This window comes from Apus apus, chromosome 14 (assembly GCF_020740795.1).
Source record: "Apus apus isolate bApuApu2 chromosome 14, bApuApu2.pri.cur, whole genome shotgun sequence".
NCBI lineage: Eukaryota > Metazoa > Chordata > Aves > Apodiformes > Apodidae > Apus > Apus apus.
Window position 1 is genome coordinate 15,820,828 of NC_067295.1, and position 24,697 is coordinate 15,845,524.

Below are 24,697 nucleotides of genomic sequence, written 5' to 3' on the forward strand. Positions count from 1 at the left end.
CCCTCAGCCTTGCTGTTGTTTTCCTTCTCCTTGGTCCAGTTTGTTGCAGCTGTTGCTCCTTGGGGAGTTTCTTTTGCCTTTGGGGAGTGTTAGTGCTGAGTCCTGGTGATCCCTGCCTCCCTTCCCAAACTTCTCACTGACCTGACAGCATCTGGCAGCAGGACAGTGTGGGGTTCATGGTAAGAGGAGAGGCCTTGCAGATCCCTGGGGATTGTGGGGGGTCTGCTGAAAGGAAGGGTGTCCTGGTGAGCTCCTACCCACAGCTCTGTCCTCTCCCCATCCAGCAAACCCTTTCCTACCAGCCAGTTCTGACAGACACTTGCAGTGAAAATAAAGCTGCCACCTCTCATCCCATTTCTGCCCCGTGAGCAGGTGGCAGCAGTGGCACTGCCACCAAAAATCACTTCTGTTTTACCCAGTGGCTCTTCCTTCTCTCTCTTCATCCCTTTCTGGGTTGGATTCTTCCTGCCCTCACTGGCCCCAGGTACCTGGGGCACTTCCTGATGAGCAGGGAGTTGGAGTTGCTGATCTTCCTGCATCCCCTCCAACTCGAGATGTTCTGGGGTTCTAACTATTTTGGTGGCTGCTTTGGGGCCAGAAAGGGTTAAACCAGCAATCCAAAGGGTCACCTGAGGTAGACAAGGTGGGGGGCTGGAACAGAAGTCCTCATGGAACCCTGTGTGACCAGTGTTTGTGAGGTCAGGGTCACAGCCCCTCTGTCCCTGGGGACAGCCAGACCCCTCGGGGCCTCCCTGGCAGGGCTGACACCAGCAGGGCCATGGCTGATACTGGGGTGGAAACCCTCCTGCAGCTGAAGGAGATGAGGGAGGCTGTGGAGAAGGAGATGAGAGAGGCTGTGAAGGAGACTGGGGAGAACGTGAAGAAGGAGATTGGGGAGAATGTGAAGCAGGAGACTGGGGAGGCCGTGGAGAAGATGGTTGAGGAGGCTGTGGAGAAGGAGACTGAGGAGAAGGAGACTGAGGAGGCCGTGGAGGAGGACATCAGGGAGGCTGTGGAGAAGATCAGGGAGGCTGTGGAGAAGGAGATTGAGGAGGGCATGGACAACATGACGCTGGGGAGCCCCGCTCAGCCCGCTGCCCCCCAGGCCCTCCCCAAGCCTGCAGCCATCACCCTCCTCCGGTAAAGGCAGCTCAGCCTGGGGTGGCAACTGGGGAGCCAAGTGGAGGGGCAGCTGTGGGAGCCTGTGGGTCATCACTGGGAGGCCGTGGAGGGGCGAACTGGGGAATCCCAGGGGTGCCTGGGGGGGTCACTGGGGAAGGTGGAGTCGGGGAGGAGGATGGGGGGAGGTGGTGGGGCTGGTGGGGGTTATCAGGGGCTGTCACCTGTGGTTCCTTCCCATCCCATGGGGTCGCTGCCCCCCAGCCATGGGGTCCCTGGGGGGGGTCTCTGCCCCACGCTGTGCCAGCCCCCCCTGCACAGCTCCCCAGGGTGCTCCTGCCCCACAGCCTGAGGAGAACCTTCGCCTGCACCGACCTGCTGCGCCTCAGCCTGGCCCAGCCCCAGGGCCCCGCACACCAGGAGGGGACCCCGGGCCCCAACCTGCACCCCCTGTGCCCCGAGGACAGCACCCAGCCCTGCACCCTGCTGGTGAGTGATCCTGGGGTGCCCCGTGCCCCTGGGGTCCCCGACACCCCCCACCCCGCTCATGAGGGTGCCCCGAGGTCCCGCTGAGCAGCTTCTCCAGCACTCGTGAGGAGCTGGGGACTGTGACATCTGAGGACACCCCCACACCTCCCTCCACACCCTCAGGGCTCCCAGATTCCCCCAAGGAAGCCCTGACTCCTCTCCCTCTCTAGTGAGATCCCCCCAGAGTCCCTTGGACATCCCCACAGCTCTAGAGCCACCCCTGGTCCCCGTGGCCCTAGGTTGTGGGGCAGAGGTGGCTGCTGGAGGCTCCAGGCTCAGCCCTGAGCCTCAAGGACTGGTGTGGGTCAGCTTGTGGGGCCCTGGGCAGTTAGGAAGAGAGAACCCTCCCTGGGGAGAGGGAACAGATGCCCGTCCCTCAGACAGGGAGGGGTTTGACTGTCACACCCCCACCACAAAAAGGCGACACAGGACACGGAACACGTCCCGGTGCAGTTGCAGCAGGAGGATTCCTCACCACTGCCCTGCCCTGTCCCTCTGAAGGAGGCAGCACGTGGGGAGCAGGAGGACACCCACCCGCTGTAGGACACGGCGTGCTGGACCCCAGTGACCAACCAGGCTCTGCAAATACAGGGTGGCTCTTCCTGGGGCCTCAGTGATGGCACCCAGATCTGAGTCGTGTTTCCCTCTTCCTGTGGCTGGTGCATGATCTTGACAGGGAAACCAAAACTCTGCTGGGTTTGTTTGGTGTCGTTCCCATCAATGTCCTCTGAGTTCCCACACGTTCCACACACATGGAATCATAGAACTATTCAGGTTGGAAAAGCCCCTTGGGATCACCCAGTCCAACCATCATCCCTACTCCACAAAGTTCTCCCCTAAACCATCTCCATGGACACACCAAAGTGCATCTTCTGCTTAACTTTCCCTACTAGCCAAAAAAATACCAGTGAGCAGTGAGAGATACCCATGTATATAATACAAGTTTAGTTAAGAGTTACATTTCTTTGCACCTGTCTTGTAGCAAAAAGCCTTCCCTTCAACAGCTGAAGGACAGGTGGGGGAAGACCTCCCAGATCAGATATGGACCATGTGCTTTGGGCCCTGACTTTTGGCCAGCTCTCTGGAGAGCCAGCAGGACCTCCTTGTTCTTCAGGCTGCAAACGAGAGGGTTGAGGGCAGGTTCCAAAGAAGAGCCCCTGGGCCATCCTGAGCTGGGGTAAACTGGAGGCAGAGCCAGGAGGTCAGGATGGAGGAGAGTGCTCACTAGAACCTTGATGATGTCTCAGGAGACGAGGACTGGAAGATCCTTGTGTGGTTGAGCACACTTGCACATCCTCTCCCCTGATGCACCTGAAGCTGGTTCCAGCACTGGTTGCAAGAACTGGGCTGAAAAGCCTCCCTGTGCACCCCCCCAGTCCTCACCAACCCCTCTGGGGCTGCCATCCCTGGCTCTGCTCCAGCTCAGCTCCCAATTCTTGCTGTCCCAGAGGCCGGGAGCCTTGCCCACGAGCCTGTGGTGTCAGGTTACTGGGAGAGGAGGACACTGAGGACACGGAGCCATCTCCTCAGCACCTGTGCCCACTGCCATGCCATGGAACCCGTGAGGATTCATATGGTGTCTTGGATCTCACAGGTGAAGTCCACGGGGCTGGACAGGCTGAAGCCAGAGTGCTGGGAGAACTGGTGGGTCTTGCAGAGCTGCTCCAGCAGCTTTGAACAGTTGTGGTGTCAGGGAGGACAGTGAGTTTTGCACCATGGTCAGAAAAAGGCTGGGGATGACCCTGGCAGCTTCCCCTCAGTCCCCAGAACAAAGGTGGAAGGAGTCTCTTCAGGAGGCAGGTGGAGTAGATGGGAAAGGATCAGGGTGGAGTTAGGGAGCCTGAAAAATGGGATTGCTTTCTGTGAGGAGGTGAGGAGTTTGCTCAGGGCAGAGCAGGGGATGACATCTTCCCTTCAGGAGGTGTCCCGTGCTCCCGAGGGATTCCTTTCCAGGAATGCAGTCACTGAAATATTGGTGCTGAGCGTTTGCTTCTCCTTATAATCAATGACAGAAACAGGAATAACTGGAACCCTCTGTCTCTCTCCATGGCTCAGAGATGAAGATGTGAGGGCTGGTACAATATCCAAGCCTCACTTTACACATCTGCAATTAGGTGACGTGAATCCAGGTGGCTTCCTGCCAGGACATGCTGGTGTTCACCCACGGCTGGGCATGGCTTTGTAACCGGGGGGTTAGTTTTCTAGGTTTCTTCCCCAAATGCAAAGGGCTGTGATGCAGTTCAGGCAGGGCCTCCCCTGTCACCCAGCAGAGCTGGATGTCAGCAGCTGGTTTCCTCCTGCCACAGAGGTATGATGGTGAAACCCACCCCAGGTTCGTGGTGCCTCCATCGCTCCACACTCATACTTCTCATGTCTCAGTTAATGATCGTGTGCATAACAAAAGAGGCTCAATTCAAGTGCCCACACGTGAGCGTGCAGAGACACTTGAGGTGCTTTGAGAATCCTCCCGTGTCTCCAGCTGCTACGGCTGAAGACACCAAGGATGAAGACATCCACTGTGTGACGTGTGGCAGAGCTGTGTGGACATCTCGGACACCCTGGGACACCTCATGGGGCACCAGGTGCCAACGTGCAGCCACGAGAGGTGCCCCAATGTGTCACTGTGAGCTGAGTGGCCCAGCTCTTGTTACAGCTAACTCTCAGTACTTTAGATGGTGATGGTTTTGCTCCAAAGAGCCAGTGGTGTAGCCAGTGCTTTCTTTCTAAGCCCAAATTCATAGAATCCCAGACTGGTTTTGGGGTGGAAGGGACCTTAAAAGACCACCTAGTCCCAACTAGACGGGACAGGGACACCTCCCACCAGCCCAGGCTGCTCCAAGCCCCATCCAACCTGCCCTTCAACACTGCCAGGGCTGGGGCAGCCACAGCTTCCCTGGGCAGTTCACCCTTTCCCCGGGGGATCCCAACAGGTTTTGTCCCACAACGGGCAGCCTGAAGAGAACACTTCCCCCGCTCAGCAGCTGTCCTTGTCCATTCAGCAACTATTAATCCCCACTCCAAGCACGGTGGCATGAACAACACACACCCGTGTGTGCCCAGCGGCCTTGGCTGGAGTCCATCGGGATCCCCCTCCCCATTTCCCCACGCGACCCCGGCAGGGAAACGCTCCTGCTTCACATCTCAGCGGACGGGAGAGTCTGAAGGTGCTTGGTAAAGAGGTGAGCCCGGCTGGGGGGGACACGTCAGGCAGCGGGAGGGTTTGGACGGGGGGCTGGGGGGAAGCACAGGGCCCCCCTGGCCTCCCATGGCAGCTCCCGGGCTCGGGGGGCAGAGCTCCCGGGAGGCTCCGGCGCTGGCACCGCCAGCCCGACTGCCCGTCGCCTGCAGGCCTGAAGCAACTGGGTGTGAGCGTCAGGTTCGCTTCATGTGCCGCCAGGTAACGAAGGGCTGTAATTAGCCAGTGGTGCCTTCCAAGGCGGCTGGGCTGGCCCGGCAGCGGGGAGGCCGGGGAGCCAGGTTTTGTTCAGCCCCGGGCTGCTCATCTCCGCAACGGGCACGGCCGAGCCCTGATCCGCAGCGTCGCAGGGTCACAGAGTCCCAGGGGTTGGAAGAGACCTGGAAAGATCATCCAGCCCAGCCCCCCTGCCAGAGCAGGGGCACCCAGAGCACATCACACAGGAACGTGTCCAGGGGGGTTTGAATGTCTGCAGAGAAGGAGCCTCCACAGCCTCTCTGGGCAGCCTGTCCCAGGGCTCTGTCACTCTCACAGGAAAGAAGTTCTTCCTGATATTCCCATGGAACCTCCTCTGCTCCAGTTTGCACCCACTGCCCCTTGTCCTGTCACTGGACATCACTGAACAAAGCCTGGCTCTGTGCTCCTGACACTGCCCTTCACAGATCTGTAACCATGGATGAGGTCGCCCCTCAGTCTCCCCCAAGCTGAAGAGCCCCAGCTCCCTCAGCCTTTCCTCATCAGGGAGATGTTCCACTCCCTCCAGCATCTCTGTGGCTCTGCCCTGGACTCTCTCCAGCACTTCCCTGTCCTTCTGGAACCGAGGGGCCCAGAACTGGACACAACATTCCAGCTGCAGTCCCACCAGGACAGAACAGAGGGGAGGAGAACCTCCCTTGTCCTACCAACCCCCCCCTCCATCCGCTGCCGCCGGGCTCTTCCCGGGGGGCCGGACGGGGCCTGTGGGGACACGCTCAGGGGCTCGGGAACCGAGACCCTCTCCCTTGGGGAGCTCCGGACCCCCCTGCCGCCAAACCCGCACCCCCCGGCCCGGGGACGCGCCGCCGCTACCGGCCCCGGGCCCGCCGGGGGACCCCGAACCGGCCCCGAACCGCCGCCCCCGACCCCGAACCGGCCCCGAACTGCCGCCCCCCGGTCCCGAACCGCCGCCCCCGACCCCGAACTGCCGCCCTCGGTTCCGAACCGCCGCCCCCGGCCCGCCCCGGTTCCGAACCGCCGCCCCCCGGCCCCGAACCGCTGCCCCCCGACCCCGAACCTGCCCCAAACCGCCGCCCCCCAGTCCCGAACCGCTCCGGTTCCGAACCGCCGCCCTCGGTTCCGAACCGCCGCCCCCGACCCCGAACCGCCTCCCCCCGGCCCGAACCGCCCCGGCCCGAACCGCCCCGGTCCCGAACCGCCTCCCCCGAACCGCCCCGGTCCCGAACCGCCCCCTCCCGCCCCCGAACCGCCCCGGTCCCGAACCGCCTCCCCCCGGCCCGCCCCGGTTCTGAACCGCCGCCCCCCGACCCCGAACCGCCGCCCCCGAACCGCCCCGGCCCCGAACCGCCCCGGTCCCGAACCGCCTCCCCCCGGCCCGAACCGCCGCCCCCGGCCCCGAACCGCCCCCCCCCCCGCCCCCGAACCGCCCCGGCCCCGAACCGCCGCCCCCCGGCCCCGAACCCGCCGCCCCCCGCCCCGCTCGGCCGCCGCCTTCCGCTTCCTCCGCGCGGCGCCCCTCGGGGCTCGTAGTCCCCCCGCGCTATTCACGACGGGCTCTGCGCTGTTTCCGCGGCGCGGCCCGCGGGCCGGGATGGGCCGCTCCGCCACGGCGGCGGCGTAAGGGCGGGCTCGGGGAGTCCGGGGCAGGCCGGGCCGGCGGCGGAGCGGGAGGAAGGCGGCGGCGGGAGGGCGGGCGGGAGGGGGTGGGTGGGAGCTGCTCTGCCCCGGGGGAAAGTCTGGGGGTGCCGGGGGGAACGCGAGCAGCAGCGCGGCCGCCTCCATCCCCAGGTAAGCGGCGGCGGGGGCCTCCGGGAGCGCGGGGGAGGTGGGGACGGGCCGCCCGGGGCCTCCCGGTTCCCCCGGCCGGGGCCTCCGGTTGGGCCCGGGCCGCCCCGCACCACCTGTTGCCGGGGGGGGGGGGGGGGGGGGTGCGGGAGCCGGGCCGGGGTCCCGCGGCGCGGGGGGGGGGGGGGGGAGGCTGCGGTTGTTGAGCTGCCTTTACCCGGGGCTTGCGAGGTGCCCCGGGGGCCGCCCCGGCGGGGTTGTACCGAGCTTGAGAGCCCTGCAGCGCCGGGGGAGGCTCCGGCGGGGCGAGCTGGAGCCCCCCCCCCCCCCCCGGGTCTCCCCTCGGGCAGCTCAGCCCGGCCCGGGGCTGGGGGCTGCAGCGCGTCCCCCCGCTAGAAGCCAGGCTGCTGGGGGGCTAGAGGGGGTTCTGTGCGGAGTTGCTAAAGCGTTTGGCGAGTTTGCCCTTTAGAATCGGTTGGCTGGCTCTGATGCTCGGGTCCTGGAAGCATCCCGAGGCTGTTCAGGCCCCGATGCCTCATCCAGACGCCCAGATTTTACTGCATGTCAGCTCAGCTGCAGTTAGCAGCGTGTCAGCCCCCAGCTCCTGGATGAAGAAGTCTGTTACAGTGGCTGGAAAAGGCTCTGTCTGCTGGCTGGCCTCTCCATTTTCTAGCATCCCTGTGCCTCCTTCTGGGGTACATCCCTTCCCTCCTGAGCACTGAGAAGCAAATGTTTCAGGGTGCTGGTCTCGTGAACAGTCTCGAGGAGACTGAATAATGCCCACGTTGTGATTGAAATGTCATATTGTTTCCTCCAGGCGTTTTTTTTTCAGAGCACAGTCCCAGCTGGTGCTCGGTGCCCCCCAGGCCTCCAGGCTGGGGATGCGGATGGGTGGTTTTTCATGGTCGGGCAGAAGGTTATCTGAGACGTGCTGGCTGTAGATGGCCTGGGGTGTTTGTGCACACAGGGTGCTGTGCTGCTGTGGGTCAGTCAGGAGGTTCTTGGAGACCAGGAGATGCATTTGGAGGGAGCTGAGCTGGAGAGGAGTGATGCAGATCCCAGCTGCTTGCAGGGGGAGTTAGGCTGCAGCTCCCAGAGTGTTGCCCTGGTCCATCCCAACACAGAGATCTTCCCGTACTCTGCACATTGTCACCTGAGGCTCACCAGGACAGGTGCTTCAGGGCTGTACTCTGTGCCAGATGCCACCTTCCCTAGTCTGGAGCAGACCTGCCCCCGTGGCAGACCAGCCTCCTTCTACCCTGTGACTCTGCTGGTGGCTTTTGAGTGGCCATTTCTGCCAAACAGACTGGGCTAGTGCCCATGTGTGAACCAGGATTGAGCTCTGCCCAAGGAAAGAGCTGCAGTAGCCTCACATGTGTCAGAGGAGCATGATTCAAATTGCCATGATTTTACATACGTGGGGATGTTAACAAGTTTAAAGTTGCATCAGCTTCTGTTTGTGTCCAAGGCTTTAACAGGTGAAGACAAGACACAACATCACTCCCTTCCCCAGGTGGGGTTGGAGGGCTGGAGAGGCCTTTGAAGGTTTGGTGTGACATGCTGTGTTTGCTAAGCCATGTTGCTTTGGCAGGAGAGAGAGCAGCTACCTTGAGGTGAAGACCTGCTGCGTAAGGGAACCTGAGGCATGGGCCAGGCATAATGGCTTTTGAATCAGAATAAATATTGAAAAACAATCCAAAACTGCTATAGTTGCACATAAATAAAGGTTGGGCGTCCTGCCAACACTCGTGGGTTGTTTTGTGGTAGTGGAAGGGCTGGGTGACCCCATGGAGGGGCCTGGGTGCCCCTGAGAAATGCACTGATCACCCCACTGGTCTCCTGGGCTGCCCACGGGGCTCCCTTTGTCTGGGCACCCTTTCCCTGGGCTCTGAGTACCTCTGGCTCTGCAGAGGGAAACAGCCTGGGCCCTGGGATTGCCTCAGCCAGCTGAGGGAGCTTTATCCTGTGGAAAAGATGCTGCTTTCATCCTCCCTGGAGGTTTTGGGGGAACTTGCCAAGTTTGCAGCAGCTCCACGTGAGACTTAGAGCCAGACCCAGCCCATCCCCAGGCTGGTGGCTGTGCTGGTCTCTGCTGACAGGGCCATCATCTGCTCTCGGGTGAGAAAAGCTTTTTTTTCCTCCCATTTTCCCACTCTATCTGAAGCTTTTGTTCATTCTGACCCTTTCTGTGAGCAGAGGGGTCTGGGAAGGAGTGGATCCTGCAGCGTTTCTCCAAGCGAGGGTCTGGATGAGGCAGGGGAGGCTGGAGCTGTGGGGGCCTGTGGCCAGACCCGGGGGCAGGGAGGGAGGAGGCTGATCTGGAGAGTGGGTGTCGGAGCCCAGTGTCCTGCTGCTCTCCTAGCACAAAGCTGGGAGGAAACTTGGGAGCAGCCAGTTTGCTGGATCTAGGGGCTCTGAGAAAGGTCATCCCCAGGGCAGGCTGGGGAAAGCTGCTTACGCGGGTGGGACAGGTGAGTCAGCAGCTTCCTCCTCATTTTCCATCATAATCCTGCTCTTCAGAGCGAGATGTGCCAGCTGCCTGCTCCCTGAAAGCCTCCTGGATCTGCCTGCCTTGGCCTCAGCCGTGCTGGGTGCTGTGGGACCCTGCTGGAGTGCACAGCCCTCTCCAGGCCACCTGCACCCAGCCAGGCAGGGAGGAGCAGGCTGCTACCCCATTCCTGTCGTGCTCTCCGAGCTATTTGAAGTGTTGACTCTTGCCTTGTATTTAGCAATGGCAGCTGAGGAAGCCAAGGAAGGCAGAAGGGCTATTCCCTGCACAAGATTAATGTTTTAACTCTTGCTTTTGTAGCTCTCTTCCCCATGCATTGGCAGCTCTTAGGTTGGCTGTTAGGAAATGCTGGTGGTGTTCCCAAAATTTGCTCGTGTTCGGTCACTGGAAAGATGAGGAGGGTTTTTGTGTGCTGTTTCCTCTGCTCTGGAAAAAAATTAATGCTGCTGCCCTGGTGCCTGGGACAGAAGGGAGAAGGGGGAGCTCTGGAAAGGAAATAAGATCCAAAGAAATGTGTCGCCAGCAGAAAGAGCAATTGTTTTCCTGCATTTGCATGGCAGAGCCTGGTCCTGCTCAGGCAGCCCGTGTTTGACAGCCAAGATAATACATTTATATTGATGTAATTAGCGGGACATGGAGTTTGCTGAATGGCTCGGGGGCAGCAGCTTTTCAGGCTAACTCCAGCAAATAGATCAGGGAGGACTGGAAAGCTGCTGTGGGCTGCTGGAATTGGCCCTTTGGGTTTCTGGAGGTTGAGTGCATAACTGCTGATTTTTCCTATTGTGCTGTACCCTGCTTAGTTGAAAAGAAAATAACTTGAGGGAACACGGGGCTATTTTTGCCAGCTTGAGATGATCGAGTTTGATTTCTAAAAACCGAAGCCGGGTCTTTAGGCTTGCACATTAAAGCCAGAGTTGGAGCTGCATCCCAGCTCCTCTCCACATGCATGCCTCTGCACTTGGCCCGTGGTGTCAACTCCAGGGTCTGCTCGTACAGAAAGAAATAGCTTTTCTGCCCCTGCAGTGCAAGCCCGGGTGCTGGCGACACGCTGGGCCTGAGCAGTGCCAGCCTCGGGGGAGGGTGGTGGTTGCAGGTTGTCAGGGTGGGCAGGCTGGGGTCTCACCAGGGTTAGCAGCCCTTACCCAAGCTGCAGGTTATCAATACACATTTGGTTTGGTAAAATAGGGACTGAGACCTCACAAAAAGCTGTCCTCCCCCTCTGCTGATGTCCCCTAGCTTGCATGTCTAATGTGGCACTTCCTGCAGCACCGAAGTTTCATCTTTGGTTTCTTGTTCCCAGCGCCAGCCCAGATGATTTTGGTTTATTGCCACACAGGCAGCTTCCCAGCTTGTGTCGTGTCATGTTCCTCCAGCAGCAGAAGGTCCTTCTGCTCCTCTAACAGAAAGGTTTGCAGAGGAGCTGACTCTCCCACAGCTTTGCTGGGTAACAAGTTAACTTCCCTCTATCTGAAGGGGTCTGTGCCAAGTGGGAACGCAGGGCGAGGGTCTGTGTGTTCCGGGGTGAATCCTCCCTCCCGTGGCAGCTCTGCTCTCCAGAGAGGCTGGAGCACCGATGTGTTCAAGGTCTTGATCTCCAGCTTGTCTGTATCAGCCAGCTGCCTGCAAGACTCGGGCCAGCAGGCAGAGCTGGGGCAGTCCTTGGAATTTCAGCACAGCCAGAGGTTTATTTTAAGCTGCTGGGTGTCAAGCGGTTTCTCTCCGTGGCCCGTGCGTGTGTGGACACGTCCCCTGCAAGACACATGACCTGGAGTCACGTAGGCTGATGTGGGGGTTCGTGGGGTGCTCTGTCCTCTGGTGTTTGTCTGTAGCTCTCATAGTTCTTAGGCCTTCCCAGTGAGGAGCAGCTCGAGTGCCTCAGAGGCACCGTGGGCCAGGAGTTCCCTGTGCAGCCAGTGCTGCCCAGACCCTTGGGTTTAAAAGGATCAGGATGGTACTTCTGAGCATCAATCAGTCTCTTAGTTGCTCTTCACTAGTCCTGGCGTGGTGTCTGTTGCCTCCTCCATGGTGTTCTCCCTTTGCTGCTTTGATTGCCTTAGCAGCACGTGGCCTGGTGCTCACCACAGGTTGCCTTCTCCCTGCTGCCTGCCAGTCTCGCTGGTGTGGAGCATGGGGAGGGTTTTCCCTTCCAATTCCCATTGGGAATTGGCCACAACCTGCTCCAGGGGCATCATGCTGTGCCCTGGTGGGGCTGTTGGGACAGCAGGCAAGGAGGTGGGGGCAGAACTAGGTCTGCTGCTCTTGCTGCTCCTGCTGTGCTCCCAAAGAGGCTCAGGGATCACATTGTTGGGACTGCATCCCTGATTGGGTTTTTGCTCCCTCCCCGAGCTAAGATAGAGAGGATGAGGACGTGCTGGTGAGGCAGTTATGGACAAGGGTTCTTGCTGCTTCCATCTGATGAGAGCTTGTCCCAAAGGAGACAGCACTTTCACAGAGTGTGAATTTCATTAAAACAAGTTGTTTCAAGAGCAGAGAATATGGAAGGGGAAGGAGGTTTGCTGAAGCAGGTGTTCAAACATCTTACCTTCTGGGGTGGGCTGGGCACGTTTGACACAATCAGAGGAATTTGTACTTCTGACTTTCCAGGAGATGTAACTGCTAACGATGTCCTGGCCACGCCGAGTTATTAACATCTGTTTCTGTATTTGAACATTCAGGCAGTGTGCCCCTCCAGACATCCCTGCCTTCACTTCCAGACCCCTTGGGAGATTCTGCCCTGTTGCTAATTGTGGAGAGCTGTCCAGAATCCTGATTGCTCCTGCTGTGCTCCTGAGGTGGTGTGTTCCCTGGAACCACCACTGCTCCCCAGAATGCTAAGCAGCAGCCGCCGTCACAGAGAGTGAGGCCAGTGGAGAACTATAAAGTCACCACCAAAGGGGCTGAAACCACGAGTGAAGAACCTGAGCTGACCCAAAAGCAGACTGGTTCCTGTCGCCAGGTGGAACTGAGCTCCAGCCCATCACCAGCCAGATGCTGTGGGAAGCACAAAGCCTTCGAGAGCTGTAGTTGGAGTGGATGCTGACCTGAAATGTGAGGTTGGTTGTGTGTGCTGGTGGGATGCTGAGCAGCCTGGAGCCTCAGCTGCCATTTATTCTTACATGCCATTCTCTCCTTTCTCTTCCCCAGCCTGGTGCAGCAGCTGCTCCTTCTGGCAGGCTTGCTGTGCCACCAGTGGCTCTGTGCAGAGACCATCTAGCATGCTCCTGCGAGCGGGCTGCTCTGCTGGTGCCAACAGCAGCCGATCGGTGCCAGGGACCCCGGGCTGACCTCACCCCACCTGGGCATTGGACCTGCAGAGGAGAAACCCTCTTGGGTGAGAGGCTTTTCTGATTGTGCTTGGCTCTGGGCTGGGCTGGGAAGGGCTGAAAGGAAAAAGACCTTTTCTGCTCTGGTTTATCAGCATGTTTTCCTGCTTCTTGTTGTCCACGCCTCTTGTTTTTGCCTTTCTTCCTTGTTTTGATTCCTTCTTTGGGTGTTCTCTTCTCTTTGTTGTCAGTGTGAAGGCCACGTGCTCTTATGGGTGGGGGTATTGGTGTCCTCTGGTTTTCTCTTGAAGAAGAAACTCCTAAGACTGGTCTTCCATGACCTCACAATCTGAAGGTGTGGAAGCTGTGTGACTGTCCCAGGGTGTGTTTCAGGCCATGCAAAGGCAGGGAGAGAAATGAATGCTTTGCCTGCAGTAACCACAGCACTGTGGCAGTTCCCAGCCCAGGGCTGGGGCAGAGGGATGACTCTGTGGTACCTTCCATGGCTGGGCTTTTAGCCTGGTGGTCCTGAGCCTGCTCTGTGGGGACAGGAAGAGATGGCAGGAAGACAGTCGGAGCTTGTGCTGTCAGGATACAGTAGTGGTGTCTGCTGCAGGAGAGCTTCTGGTGGTGGTATCCTGGTGCTTGAATGAGCAAGGCCAGGGCTTTGGATTAATCAAATGGATGTTGGTGTGCTGTGTGTTGGCTGGTCTGCTGGATGTTTATGGACTAGCTGGAATCTCTGTGGGACTTTGGTGTCCAGCCTCAGCGAAAGGTCTGCAGGACAGTCAGGGAAGCCAGGCCATGAGCTCTCTGGTCTTTGTGTGGTCACTGTCAGCAGGCAGGTTGGGCTGAGATTTCTGCCATGGCTAGTTCTCAACTGTGGGAGGTATGAAGTAACATTCATGCTAGTGGATTGGTTTTAATGCAGCCTTGGAGTGTCCTGTGAATGCTACTGCAGGCAGCACAGCCCTTGTTCCTGTTGCCTGACCTTGCCATTTAGAACCTGGTGGAGGGAAGGCTGAGGCTCTGCAGCACCACGGGGGGTGAAGGCAGCTGGGTATGACTTGCAAGGCTTTTGAGAGTGACTCCTGTGATGTGATGTCCTCTCCAGCTGTCTGGTTGGGTGGAGACCAGATCCACCGCTGTGCAGGAGGTGTGTTGGCTGGCCTTGCTGCAGCTGAGGCAGCTCCTTCCTCAAAGCATCTGCTCTGTTTCAGCTCTCTCATCTGAAGAGTAGAGCATCTTCCTCTCGTGATCCTTGTATTTGTTCAGATAACTCATCTCATGGGCAACCACTGCTGGAAGGGCTGTGGAACTGAACACATCCTGCAGCTCCAGCCCTACTGGTGCAGCTGAGGAGGAGCTGCTTGTGACGGGGATGGGAAGCTGGTGTAGCAACTCCAGTGAGGAGAGGGGAGTATCCTGGTGGTGTCAGGCACTCTTCTATCTCTGTCACTTTGGCTGTATCAAGTGTTATTTCAGTCATGTGATTTCAATTACAGTATCATCCCCTAACAGAAATGATGGGGTGACCACAGCATCAGCCTGCTCAAGGGTTCAGGTGGCCCAGGAGAGAGTCCAGGTGTCGTCTGGAGGTGGAGAGGGGTGAGCAGTAATTAGGTTCTTCTCCCTTAGGTTATCACACTGAGCTGTGCTAGAAGAGGAGCTATCTTCTTGCTCCCCTCCTAGTTTCACTTCCCCTCTCCCACCTCTCCTGTGCTGGGGGAAGTTGTGCAGTTCTCAGAGTGCCTTTATCTCCTGATTGGTTGTGATGGAAATGCCAAATGTTGTTTGTCAGGCTTATCCTACCCCTGTGCTTGCCTGAGACACAGCTAGAGAAATGGTGGTTTAAATCGAGTCTTGGTTGGTTGAAAATTGGGATGGGATGCCTGATTAAAGCCAGGAAAGGCCGAATTGCATGGAGATGGCAGAAGGAGACACCCAGCTACTGGTGCCCTTGTGTGAAGAACCCCTGTGGCTCTGGATGACTGGGAGCTGTCTCTAGCAAGGGGTGCAGCTGGATGTGGCTTGGATGAATTGCATGTTTACTGTCTGTCTGACCTGTGTTGGAATTCAAACTGTGGCTGGGGACAGTGTGCTCAGGGGACATCTCCTCCACCTCCTGTCTCTGAGACTTTGCTTTCCAAGTCCTGGGTGTTCACTGGTTGTGAGACTCCTCTTATTGCTGCAACTCTTTTCCCCTCCCATCTGCGGTGTCCAGCTCTTCATCTGCTTATCTGTCAGCTTAGCATGATCTGCAGATACAATCCCTGGTGACCTTTTGGGTATGACCTGGTGTTGGTGCTCTGCCTGGGCCTTGTGCAGGTTCAGCTTGCTGAGTAACTGGGAGGAACTTCATGGCTCATCAAGCCCAGTTCCCTGCTGCTCAAGGCAGTCATCCTCTGCAGGTTGTGAACTTGTCCAGGAACTAATTGTTGCAACTAACTCTCTGCTTATTTCCCCAGTGCTCTGGAGCAGCTAGTCCAGAGATCTGCTCTTTGAAAGGTTAGAAACCCTCCTCTGACTTCCAGGATCCAGGTTTCTTGGGCTGTTGTGTGGTACTTGTGCCATTGCAGAGTGTCATCTTGCAGATGAGAGATGACTTGCAAATTTTTTTCCCCTGCCCTGGTTTCCTGTAACCTTTGTGTCCTGCACCATGGCTCTCGGAGCAGGTTTGTCCTGAGACAAGTTGCAAACTACTTTGTTTTTTCATTGTTTCTTTTGGGGAGATTGCTTTTTCTGGGCCCCTTTGTTTCCACGTTGTGCTTTTGAGTGTTTCAAGTTCAGGTGGGAGTTCTGAGCTGCCCCGTTAGGGAAGACAGAAGAGCAATTGTTGTGCTATTGTCACTTCTGTCTAGTTTTTTAATGTTTGTCCTTGCTACTTGTGCCATCTTGCCCCTTCAGGAGGGAGAAATGTTGTCAGCAACAGTCGAACCAAGGTGAAGCTGATAAAGCAATGTATTGAAGAGCCAGTGCCTGGCTCTTCCTCGTGGCTCTTATTCATGTTTATCTCTAGCTGTGAATGTGCAATAACAACAGTTCTGTTCTGCACAGGCTGGCACAGCCTCAGACAGGAAGATCTGCTGTTTACCAATCAACACTCTGCTGTAAGTGAGAAAGGGGACCAAAAAAAAATGTTTTATTGGTGCTGGGTAACCCAGAGTGTACTTAAACCTTTCAGAAAGAAAAAAAAAAAAAAGAAGAGGAAACCAAGAGCACATGTGTTACTCAAGAAGCATTTTTTTCCTGGCAAGAGTCCCGTGTGTGTGCTCTTCCTGCAAAGCATCCCTGCTTGTGCTGCTTCCCATTCAATCTATAGCATATTGGTGGCAGGCAAGGAAAAGCTTCCTGTTTTTAGAATGCAACTGGTCTCAGCAGGGGGCCTGTCGAGGTCATTTTTCAGCCTGGCATGTTTTGGCGTGGGGGCAGCCTGTGTGCTGAGTGGGCTGGCAGAACTCGGCTAGGAGGATTACAAATAGGGAGAGGCAAAGAGCTGGAAATCAGATCTGCTGGTAAAGCTTCCCAAGATTGGATGCTGTGGCTTGGCTTTGTTTTGTTCCTTCCCCTTGCCTTTCTGTGGCATTAGGGGATGTTGCTAAGGAGGCAAACCCTGCCAGCCCACACAGGCTGCTGGTCGCTGCTGCCTTCCAAAGCACCAGCCACAACTGGCTGGGGAAGGGAGGGTGCAAGCAGCTCCTTGCACTTCATTGAAGCAGTGTTAATCGACTTAGCAAAGCACCAGGCTTTTAGAGATTTGGTTGTGGGTTTGTTGTGTTTTTGTTTTTTTTTTTTAAATGTGTGTACATGCAGACCCTGCTTGCAGCACTGCCTTTGTTGCCATTTTCATGCTTATTCAGAAAAGGCCCTTCCTGCTCTTTGGTTGTCAATGGTTTTGAAGTTAACCTTTCTTTTGAGGAAACCTTCCTGTCCCCTGCTTCTCTCTCTTTTTCTCCCTGTAGCTTGTAATTAAAATGTTGATTGCCTTTTCCTATCTGCATAATCTCTTCTCTCAAAGTGACTGTGATAGATTTCCAGTAGCTCACTGGATAATCTATTACTGGTTTACAGTGTCCTGTGCAAGGGAGTGGAGGAAACTTCTTCAGACTTGGACACTAGTTGCTTTGTGGCTAAGCTGGTTCTACAATAAATCTACTTTTCCTATCAATCTTTTGCTTCAGGCTTTGGACACCCCTTCCTCTGCCTGCATTCTTATGAAGAGTCAGTGTTGGGCATTAAATGCAGCTCAGCCCAACTCAGCTGCTGTCTATGAGTTTCTTCTGTGTTAAAGTTGGGCCAGAACCAGTTTCAAGGCAGCTGAAAGAAGGTAAAGACTCTCAAACTTGCCTCTGCATGTTGATGTCCGTGGCTGGAAGGATGTGCTGCTGCTGCTGCTGTTCTGGACTTTGCTAAAGCTGAGCATGAAGTGTGGGGTCCTGGTCTCTGCTGGTTTAGGACTCCAGGTTATATTGTTACCTCATTAATAGCCCATCTGGAAATCTGTTTCCAGGCAGCTAATTTAATCTAATATCTCTGCAAGTTGCTGTACCAATCTGGTTTCTCACTGTGATTTGGAAAACAGCACGTTTTCAGTCCCTGAGGTCTCCTCCTGGCCCAGAACATCTGACTCACCCCTCGTCTCTCAGCCCTGCTGTCCCATACCTGACATTTGGGTGGGTGAGTTTTGCCCTTCTCTCCATTTCCCTGTCCTCCCACTCGTGCTTGGGCACTGCCTGTGCTCCTGGTGCCTTGAGCCCCGGGGGGGTAGGGCAGTGCTCTGAGTCACAGCTCTGCCCCAGTCACCTGGGGAGCTCTCTGGAACTCCTGTGGCAGAACAGCAGGGCTGAAAAAGCCTCCCACATCCCAGCTGAGTGTGCTGGCCCATCCTTCCTGTTATACCCATGCCTCAGTCTGTCCTTGGAGGGGTTGTGAAGTCTCCTTCTCTGGAGACTTCCAAGACCCATCTGGACACGTTCCTGTGTGACCTGCCCCAGGTGTTCCTGCTGCATCAGGGGGGCTGGACTCAATGATCTTCAGAGGCCCCTTCCAACCCCTATGATTCTATAATTTTGTGATTCTATGATTCCCACCCCTCCCTGCCAGAAGCTTTGCAAGGAACTGCAACTTTCTGACACCTTAATTTCCTGCCAGGACTGCAGCACTTGGGCTGCCTTGTAGCACTGGCTTGGCAGGTGAGGACAGGAAGAAAGAGCAACAAAACTTTGTTTCTTGCCCCCAAGACACCAGCTTTGTGCAGGACACCTGCTCAGTGTGGAGCATTCCAGTTTGTTTGGCTGCTTTGCAAAGGGGGTCCCTGTGGGTGACCATGGGAGCTCTTGCTTCACTTGAGCCTTGCAGCTCTCACCGGGTCAGTGTTTGTTGGCATCTTGGATTTCAGTCTGTCCTGCTTCCATCTGAAGTGGATGTCTTGTTGCTTCTCTGCTCTTTCTCCCCTGCCTTGTGGAAAAGGAGAGATTGTTATCCCACCCTCCCCTGGGGTTCCTTCTCTTATTAGGGTCTTCTCAGCCTGGTGACCACCGGTCACACTCTTGCTGCTGGTGCCTCAGGTGGTGTCCCCAGCCCTGCAGAGCTGGCTGTGGGTCACTCACTGTGCACACAAATGCTTGAGCTTCTCTCCCTTGCTTGGCTGGCATGACACAACATCAGCCCCCCACTCTGCATCCCTCTTGAGGTGTGCCTGACCTCCTCTGGGACTTTATAACCTTCCTCTGCTGGCGTGTCTCCTGCTCTGTCCCTTGCCCATCCCTACACACTGTTCCCTGCTTGCCCTGAGCCCCACCAGCATCTGCCGACTTTGGTGGTAGGTGGGGAGATTATTAGAGGGTCAAGGGTGTGCCCTGTCTTCACCATGGGTGAAGTGGCCTCCTCCAGCTTAATGCCCCAAGCCCACCACAGCTCCTCCAGCTGCAGTCATCTCCTCCTGAGCTGCTTTGTGTTTAGGATGTGTGAGTTATATCCCACAGTCCCCAGAGAGGAGGCTGCTCCTCTCTGAGTGTGAGGACTGGGCATTCAGAGCTTTTCAGGAACCCTTACTTCTTTCTGCAAGCAGGAGGTTGCATGTGAGTGAGAGCAGGAAGCTCCTCCTTTGCTGTTGAAGGTGGTACCAGGTCCCAGCCTGCCCCCAGGCAGAGGGAAGAGAAGGGCTGGTACTTGCAGCTTCAATCCTAGGAGGAAGCTGCTGTAACGTGTCTTCTGGTCAGAACTTAGAGGGATGGTTTTCCTCCACCCCAGGTCCATGGTGTGCCCTCTCCTGGGAGAGCTGCTGGGCCAGCACCTCAGACAAGAGCTGTCCAGGGCTGTGTTTTCGTTCCTGGGCCTTTCTTGGAGCAAAGGAGTAGCTCAGAGGTGACTTTATTTATATAAAGTTGGGGGAGCGGAGGAATTAATGAAGTGACAAAGTCTTGTCCTGAGTCTGGGAGGCTGAGAGTCAGGAGAGGTGACAAACTCAGGCAGGAGCTGAGCTGGCTTGTGCTGTGTGGATAAGGAATGAGAAAAGGAGCGTGAGGGTTGTCCCATCCCAAGGAGGGGGCAGAAGCACACGGGACCAACTGGGGTCAGTCTGCCCTGCTGGCTTCCTCAATGGGCTGGAGCAGCTCCAGGGACTTCTGCCTCTTCCTGCTGCGTGCCTCAGGGCTGATTCTAGGAGGATCCTAGGAAGGCTTGATCCTGTAACTTCCTAAATACATTGAAACGTGTGGACTAGTTCCCCTTTTGTCTTTTTTTGCTCTCCTCAGAGCCAAAAAACCTACTTTGAAGCTGGAGGAAAGGGGGCTGGGCAGGCTCAGACCCCCACCCTTCCTGCCTGCTCTGCTGTGGCTGGTGTGACAGAAGAGCTGGGGCCAGAGGATCAGCCCTGCTGGCTGGTGCTGAGGAGTAGGGTTTATCTGGGAGCATCCAGGCAACTCTCTGCTGTCCCAGCAGCAGGAGGAACCTCCATGGGAAAGCTTTGCCATCCTGAACTCGATGTAAGTGCCTGCTGCTCAGGGTGCTGGGGGGGGACAAATTGAGGAAAGTGCTGCCTCACGTGCATCAGATGTAAGTGGGTGTGCATGGCTTGGGGGTGGAAAGATCCAATCTGGTTTTATTTTGGGAGTGATATTTTGGGAGCCGTTAAACAGCGTCAGTTGGAACCTGGTAATTATTGCAGCTGCAAGGGGCAAAAAACCTTAAATCCAAACTCAGCGTCTTGCTGAGGTGCTTAACTGTTTGTTTCCGTGAGTGAGATCCACCCTTCTCAAGACACTTCAATCTGTTCCCATTGTTGCTTCCTCTCCTGATTAGACAGGTGGAAGCAGCACTTTATGAACTGGGAGGAGAATCCTGCTCCCTCCTGCCAGAGCAGAGGAGCTCTTGGCAGTTTGCTCCCCTTCACCTCCCCTCTTCAGCACAGGCCGTGTCCCTGTCCGGAGGGAGAAGCTCCTCCAAAATGAGGCTGAGTGCTTCCAGAGAGCTTTTCTTCTTTGTAGGCTTCTTCCAGTGGCCCCTTCCCATGCCTGAGTGTAGTTTTCATCCCCACCGTTGCTTCCCGCAGGCTCTTCCTTTGCTGGCTTGGCCGCGGGTGTTTTCTGGCTCAGCCTGGTGAGCAGGTACATGCTTTGCATAGAGCTGTGCTGCTGCCACTCCTCCTGTTTTCCAACAGCTTTGCCACCTCCCCTCCTTGGGCCAACATTCCCCTTAAATATTGTTCCTTGGCTGCTCTCACCTGGCGTGAGGGGTGACCCTGAAGAAAAGGATTGACCGCCTTGCCCGGAGCAATCCGATTGCACCTGGCACTGGCAGCCAAGCAGCCCACTTACACCAGACAGTTTTGGAGATCACTCCGACTTAGCTAGGTTATCCTCCGCCTATTTATAGATCCTTTCCTCTCCCCAGCTCCACCCACGGTGGGGTTTCACGGCAGGGCTTTAAAGCAGGACTGCCAGGCTCTCCTCTCCCCGCAGAGCTGCAGGACGGGCCCAGGCAGATGCTGCGCGGGGAGCCGGCAGCGGTGCGGGCAGCAGGCATGTCTCTCATCCACTGTGGTGAGCTGAAGCTGGGATTGCCATGGGTAGGAGGAGGAAGCAAAAGGTTCTTCTGCTTTTCCAGCTTGAGAGTCAGCTGAGGAAGTGGTCTTGAACCAGCCTGTGGAATTGCTTTTTTTGGCATTTGAGCTCCGCTCAAGGAGGGAAAGAGGCTGTTAACTGACTGAGCATCCTGCCTTCTCTCCAGCTCAGCCTGTGGTGAACTCTACAGGACTGTGTTTCTGCCCATCTTGCCTTTAGTTACGTCCTTCATCGTGGCAGAACACAAGCCTTGAGGTGAGAGACAGTTTGTTCTTCCAGCATCCCCCTCTCCCCGTGCAGCATGGTGGCTGGAGCACAAGCAGCACTGGGGGTGGAGGAACCACTGGGGGACACGGGAGCCAGAGCTGTGGGACAGCCAGGGGGGAGCTGTGGGACAGCTGGTGTCTCCAGTTAGGCTTGAGCTGGCACTACTTGGCAGTACTCTTTCTCTTGCATCACGTGGCTTTCATTTCGCCAGAAAGATCAGATTTGTTATAAATTAGCTGCTTGAACAGCAGAAAACGAGAGGGGAAGTCCCAGGGATCCGTTTTGGCTGGATCTGTGAAAAAACAGTGAAATCTTGCTGGTAGGCAGGTAGCAGGAAGCAAAGGGTGGAGATGTGGTGGCTGGTGCACAGCAGCTGGGCAGACCAATTAGCACGAGGAAATTGAGGCAGGGAAAATTGTGTTCTTGGGCTTTTTTTCAGCTTTATTTTGTTAGCCTCTGGTTACAGAGAAGAGACCACAACAGAGCAGTTAATATTCTCCATCTAATGGCCTAATACAGGCACATTCTGGTATTAAGCTCCTAGCAAAACTGCACCTGCTCCTTGAGCTGCTGCTTTCGAGAGTCTGTTATCTATCAAGGCCTTTCTTGATCCCTTAGAACAATCCTGGGATTGAAAAACTGTCTTTTAGGACTCTTTGTTTCAGCCTTTTTATGGCACAAAGGAGTTGGTTTTTTTTGCAAAAGTCTTTCTGCAGTTCATTCATCTATAAATCCTGGTGGGTAATTGAATAAGCTCAGCTGTGCTAGTTTTTTCTTCTTCCTCATCTCTTCTTTTTTGCTCTCTTAAGTGTTCCTTGATCCATTCCTCCTGAATCCAGATTGTCATTCCTTTTTCCTTTAAGGAGAGAGAGATGTGTGTAGGTTTAAGCTTCTCTGAATGGCAAAGGACATGAGATGTTGCTGTGGTTTAACTGTGAGGATGATCAGAGAATAAATTCCAAAAAGTAGGAAAGAGAAAGGGAGAAAAGAAGAACAAAGCTCCAAACCCACTTCTGTGGGTAGAGGGATGTTCAATATCAGCTGAAAACTGGTGTGAGCTGAAAGAATTTTGTTGCACTGTGTGAAGTAGTCCCAGGAAACATACCCAGTTGGTCTGTTCTCAGACTTACTGGGGTGTTACTGGAGACCAGGAAAAGAGGGATATTTTCTTTTACATGCCAGAAAACCAAAATCTCATGGTGTAGAAGCCATCAAATTGTGCTCCTCATAGCTGAGGTCACTAAAAACCTGTTGTGCCAACCAGAGCCTGGAGCTTCCAGCATAACCTTCTTGTGTGTGTCCTTCCCAAGGGCTGCTGGTTTGGGCTCCAAGTGACACTTGCTTGTCCCCTTTTCTGCTGCTTTACCCTGGTGGCAAAGCCTTTCTGCTGGGCTCTGGTGTGCTTTGCTCATCAGGCTGCTGCCCTGTGCTGGGAACTCCTGGTGCTTAACTGGGGAACCTCTCCTAGGGCCCTGCACTCCCCTTCTCCAGGCACGAAAAGCTGGACTCAGTGAAATAGCCCTTCCCATCCCAGTGGGTGCTGGGATGGGACTCCTGGTCAGAGCATGCATGAAAAGGCTTCTAAAAATGGAGGGTTCATGCTGAAATCATACCTTACCTTTCTCTCTTTTTCTTTCCTTCCCCCCCCCCCCCCCCCCTTCCTCTTTTGTCGTTTGTTTGTTTGTTGTTTTGTTTTTTTCTTTTGGTTTTCAACTCTGGATCAGAACCGACCTTCCTTCCTCCAGCCTGTTGGGATCTCGGCAGCAGCCCATGCCGTGGTGCCTCTCCCACCCCACCCCAACTGGTTTGGACCTAACCTAGGATAGATCTCGGCGTGGCCTGGGCAGGGGGAGCCATGGGGAGCTCGGCCTCGTCGCTGGCCGCCGAGACGGAGTCGGACCACGGCTTCGGGAGCGCGCCCTACCCCGGGCACCCGGCCGTGGGCTGGTATAGGAGTAGTCCCAGTGGCCCAGTTTGGGAAAGTGCCCTTATAACGAGGCAGCACCAGCACCTGCACCACCGGGTGCGAAGGTAAGGAGGAGGGGAAGGAGCCTGCTCACCTGCTGACCTCTCAGCTTGGCGCCGGGGCTCTGCGTTTGGGACAGAAGTGACTTTGCGTCCTCTTGGGTGTTGGGCTGTTCCATTCTGAGGCTCAGTTCTGTTCCTGCTGAAAGCTAGAGCTGAATTCCCATCACCCATCTGAGTGATGCCAAGCCACGTCCTTTTTCCAGGGCTGCTGATGGCCCCTGCAGGATAGGCTGCAGGGTTCATCCCAGCTCTTCCTCGCTCAGCTAAATGGTGAAGGTGGCTGCCTGGGAATGGGATCTCAATTCCTGTAACAAGTTGGCTGTGTTCTTGTGGATCTTTTCTGACCTCCCAGCTACACCCTAGGTGTCACAGCTGGAGGACTGTGACCCCAGGTTGGGTGGCAATAAGTAGTAAGAGTTTCTGAACTCAAAAAGAGCAAGGGAAGCTGTTTTCATGCAAAAGCACTGAAATGCTTTTGAAAACCAGATCCAGGGGAACCAAACACACCAGAACAGAACTGCTCTGAAAAAGAGCTCAGTGTTTCCAACCCTCCATTTCTATCCCTCCTCGATGAAATCAACACCTCAGAAGTGTCTCTGAGTCCTTGTCTCTGATCCCCTTCCCCATCAGCCACTTGCAGTGAGGAATTTTACTTCATGTTGGAGGGCTGATGTCCTGCATTCAGTCTCTGACAGGTTGAGAGGTGTGTCACAAGCATCTAACAACCCTCTGCCCGGGGTGCTTGGCTACAGAGGCTGCTGTGTTTTGTGCTAATAATATTTGAGCCTTTGCCTAGTGCCTGCTTTGTCTAGATGCCAGCCTGGTTTGGTGTCTGTACTTGCTTGAGTCTGTTTGGAGCCACTAGGCTTTTAGGAATAGCTGCTTGCTTCTGAGTGTCCTCGAGCTGTTGTGGCTTTCCTCTGGAGGCGTTTGCTGTGATGATCATGTAGTCCCTGTCATGTAGTCCTTGTTTTCTTGCCCTCCTGCTGCTGCGAGTCCCACGAGTCCTCATGGTGTCTGGGACAGGGCTCTGGGAGACTCTGAGCCAACCAACATTGTGCTTTGCTCCTTTGTAGCCCTGTCTTGGGTTTCCTTGTTGATCTGGCAAGTGTGAAACCAGTTAGCTGTTGGCTTTGCTCTCAGTCATGGACTGGAGCTCCTACCAGTGCCCAGGAGGCCTTTAGAAGGGCCATTTTGTGCAGTTCCCAACATGTGTTGCTGTGTGTACCAACCGTGGTGGCTGGCCCACAGCTCTGGTCTGTGCTCTGTAGGTTTGTCCCCTCTGGTTGAGAGGGATCCTGTGAACAGAGCTGGAGCTTTCCTGCAGGAATATTCCTTCTAGACTGCTGCTCTTTCCCCTGCTGCCCTGAAGAGTTGGGGAAGGTGCCAAGGGCTCACAGATGAATACCCCAGTGTGCCCGTCACCAGCCAGCACTGAGATCTGGGAGCCCCCAGAGCAAAGCTGGCACCAGGCACTGAAAAGGTTGTGCCTCTGCAGCCCTGGGTGTGCCAGCTGGGACTGCTCCTGGTTTCAAGTCTGTAGCTTGGGAGGAGCCTGAGAAACTTAAGTGAGATCTTGACATGTGGAAATAAATTTCCTGAGCAACCAGCCTCGGTGGTGGAGCGGATGTTGGGGCAAGAACAGGAACTGCTGGTCTGGGTGCAGATAAAGGCAGTGTCCTGTTGGGACAGGAGTGGCTTTTCTGATAATTATGGATTTCCC

General features: G+C 55.8%; 2 protein-coding genes across 9 annotated transcripts in view; both read left to right on the forward strand.

The window, feature by feature from the left end:
* Positions 1-100: 100 nt before the first annotated feature.
* Positions 101-2,296, forward strand: LOC127390399 (proline-, glutamic acid- and leucine-rich protein 1-like). The gene is made up of 3 exons (XM_051631984.1): positions 101-1,140; positions 1,467-1,608; positions 2,068-2,296. Exons 1-3 carry the CDS (start codon positions 779-781, stop codon positions 2,188-2,190), a joined length of 627 nt encoding a protein of 208 aa, XP_051487944.1. The 5' UTR covers positions 101-778; the 3' UTR covers positions 2,191-2,296.
* Positions 2,297-6,771: 4,475 nt separating this feature from the next.
* The window catches only part of CAPN15 (calpain 15), a 63,371-nt gene continuing 45,445 nt past the window's right edge, over positions 6,772-24,697 (forward strand). For 2 of the 8 annotated variants that reach the window (XM_051631884.1, XM_051631892.1), the window contains exons 1-6: positions 6,772-6,847; positions 12,029-12,406; positions 12,498-12,684; positions 16,798-16,943; positions 19,372-19,602; positions 22,671-22,977. In XM_051631884.1, coding sequence (XP_051487844.1) covers positions 22,802-22,977 — 176 coding nt within the window. In that variant the 5' untranslated portion in view covers positions 6,772-6,847; positions 12,029-12,406; positions 12,498-12,684; ... (1 more) ...; positions 19,372-19,602; positions 22,671-22,801. Of the gene's footprint in view, positions 6,848-12,028; positions 12,407-12,497; positions 12,685-16,797; positions 16,944-19,371; positions 19,603-20,793; positions 20,935-22,670; positions 22,978-24,697 lie in introns of those variants that run through there. The other 6 variants (XM_051631887.1, XM_051631885.1, XM_051631889.1 and 3 more) reach the window with 6 other exon arrangements.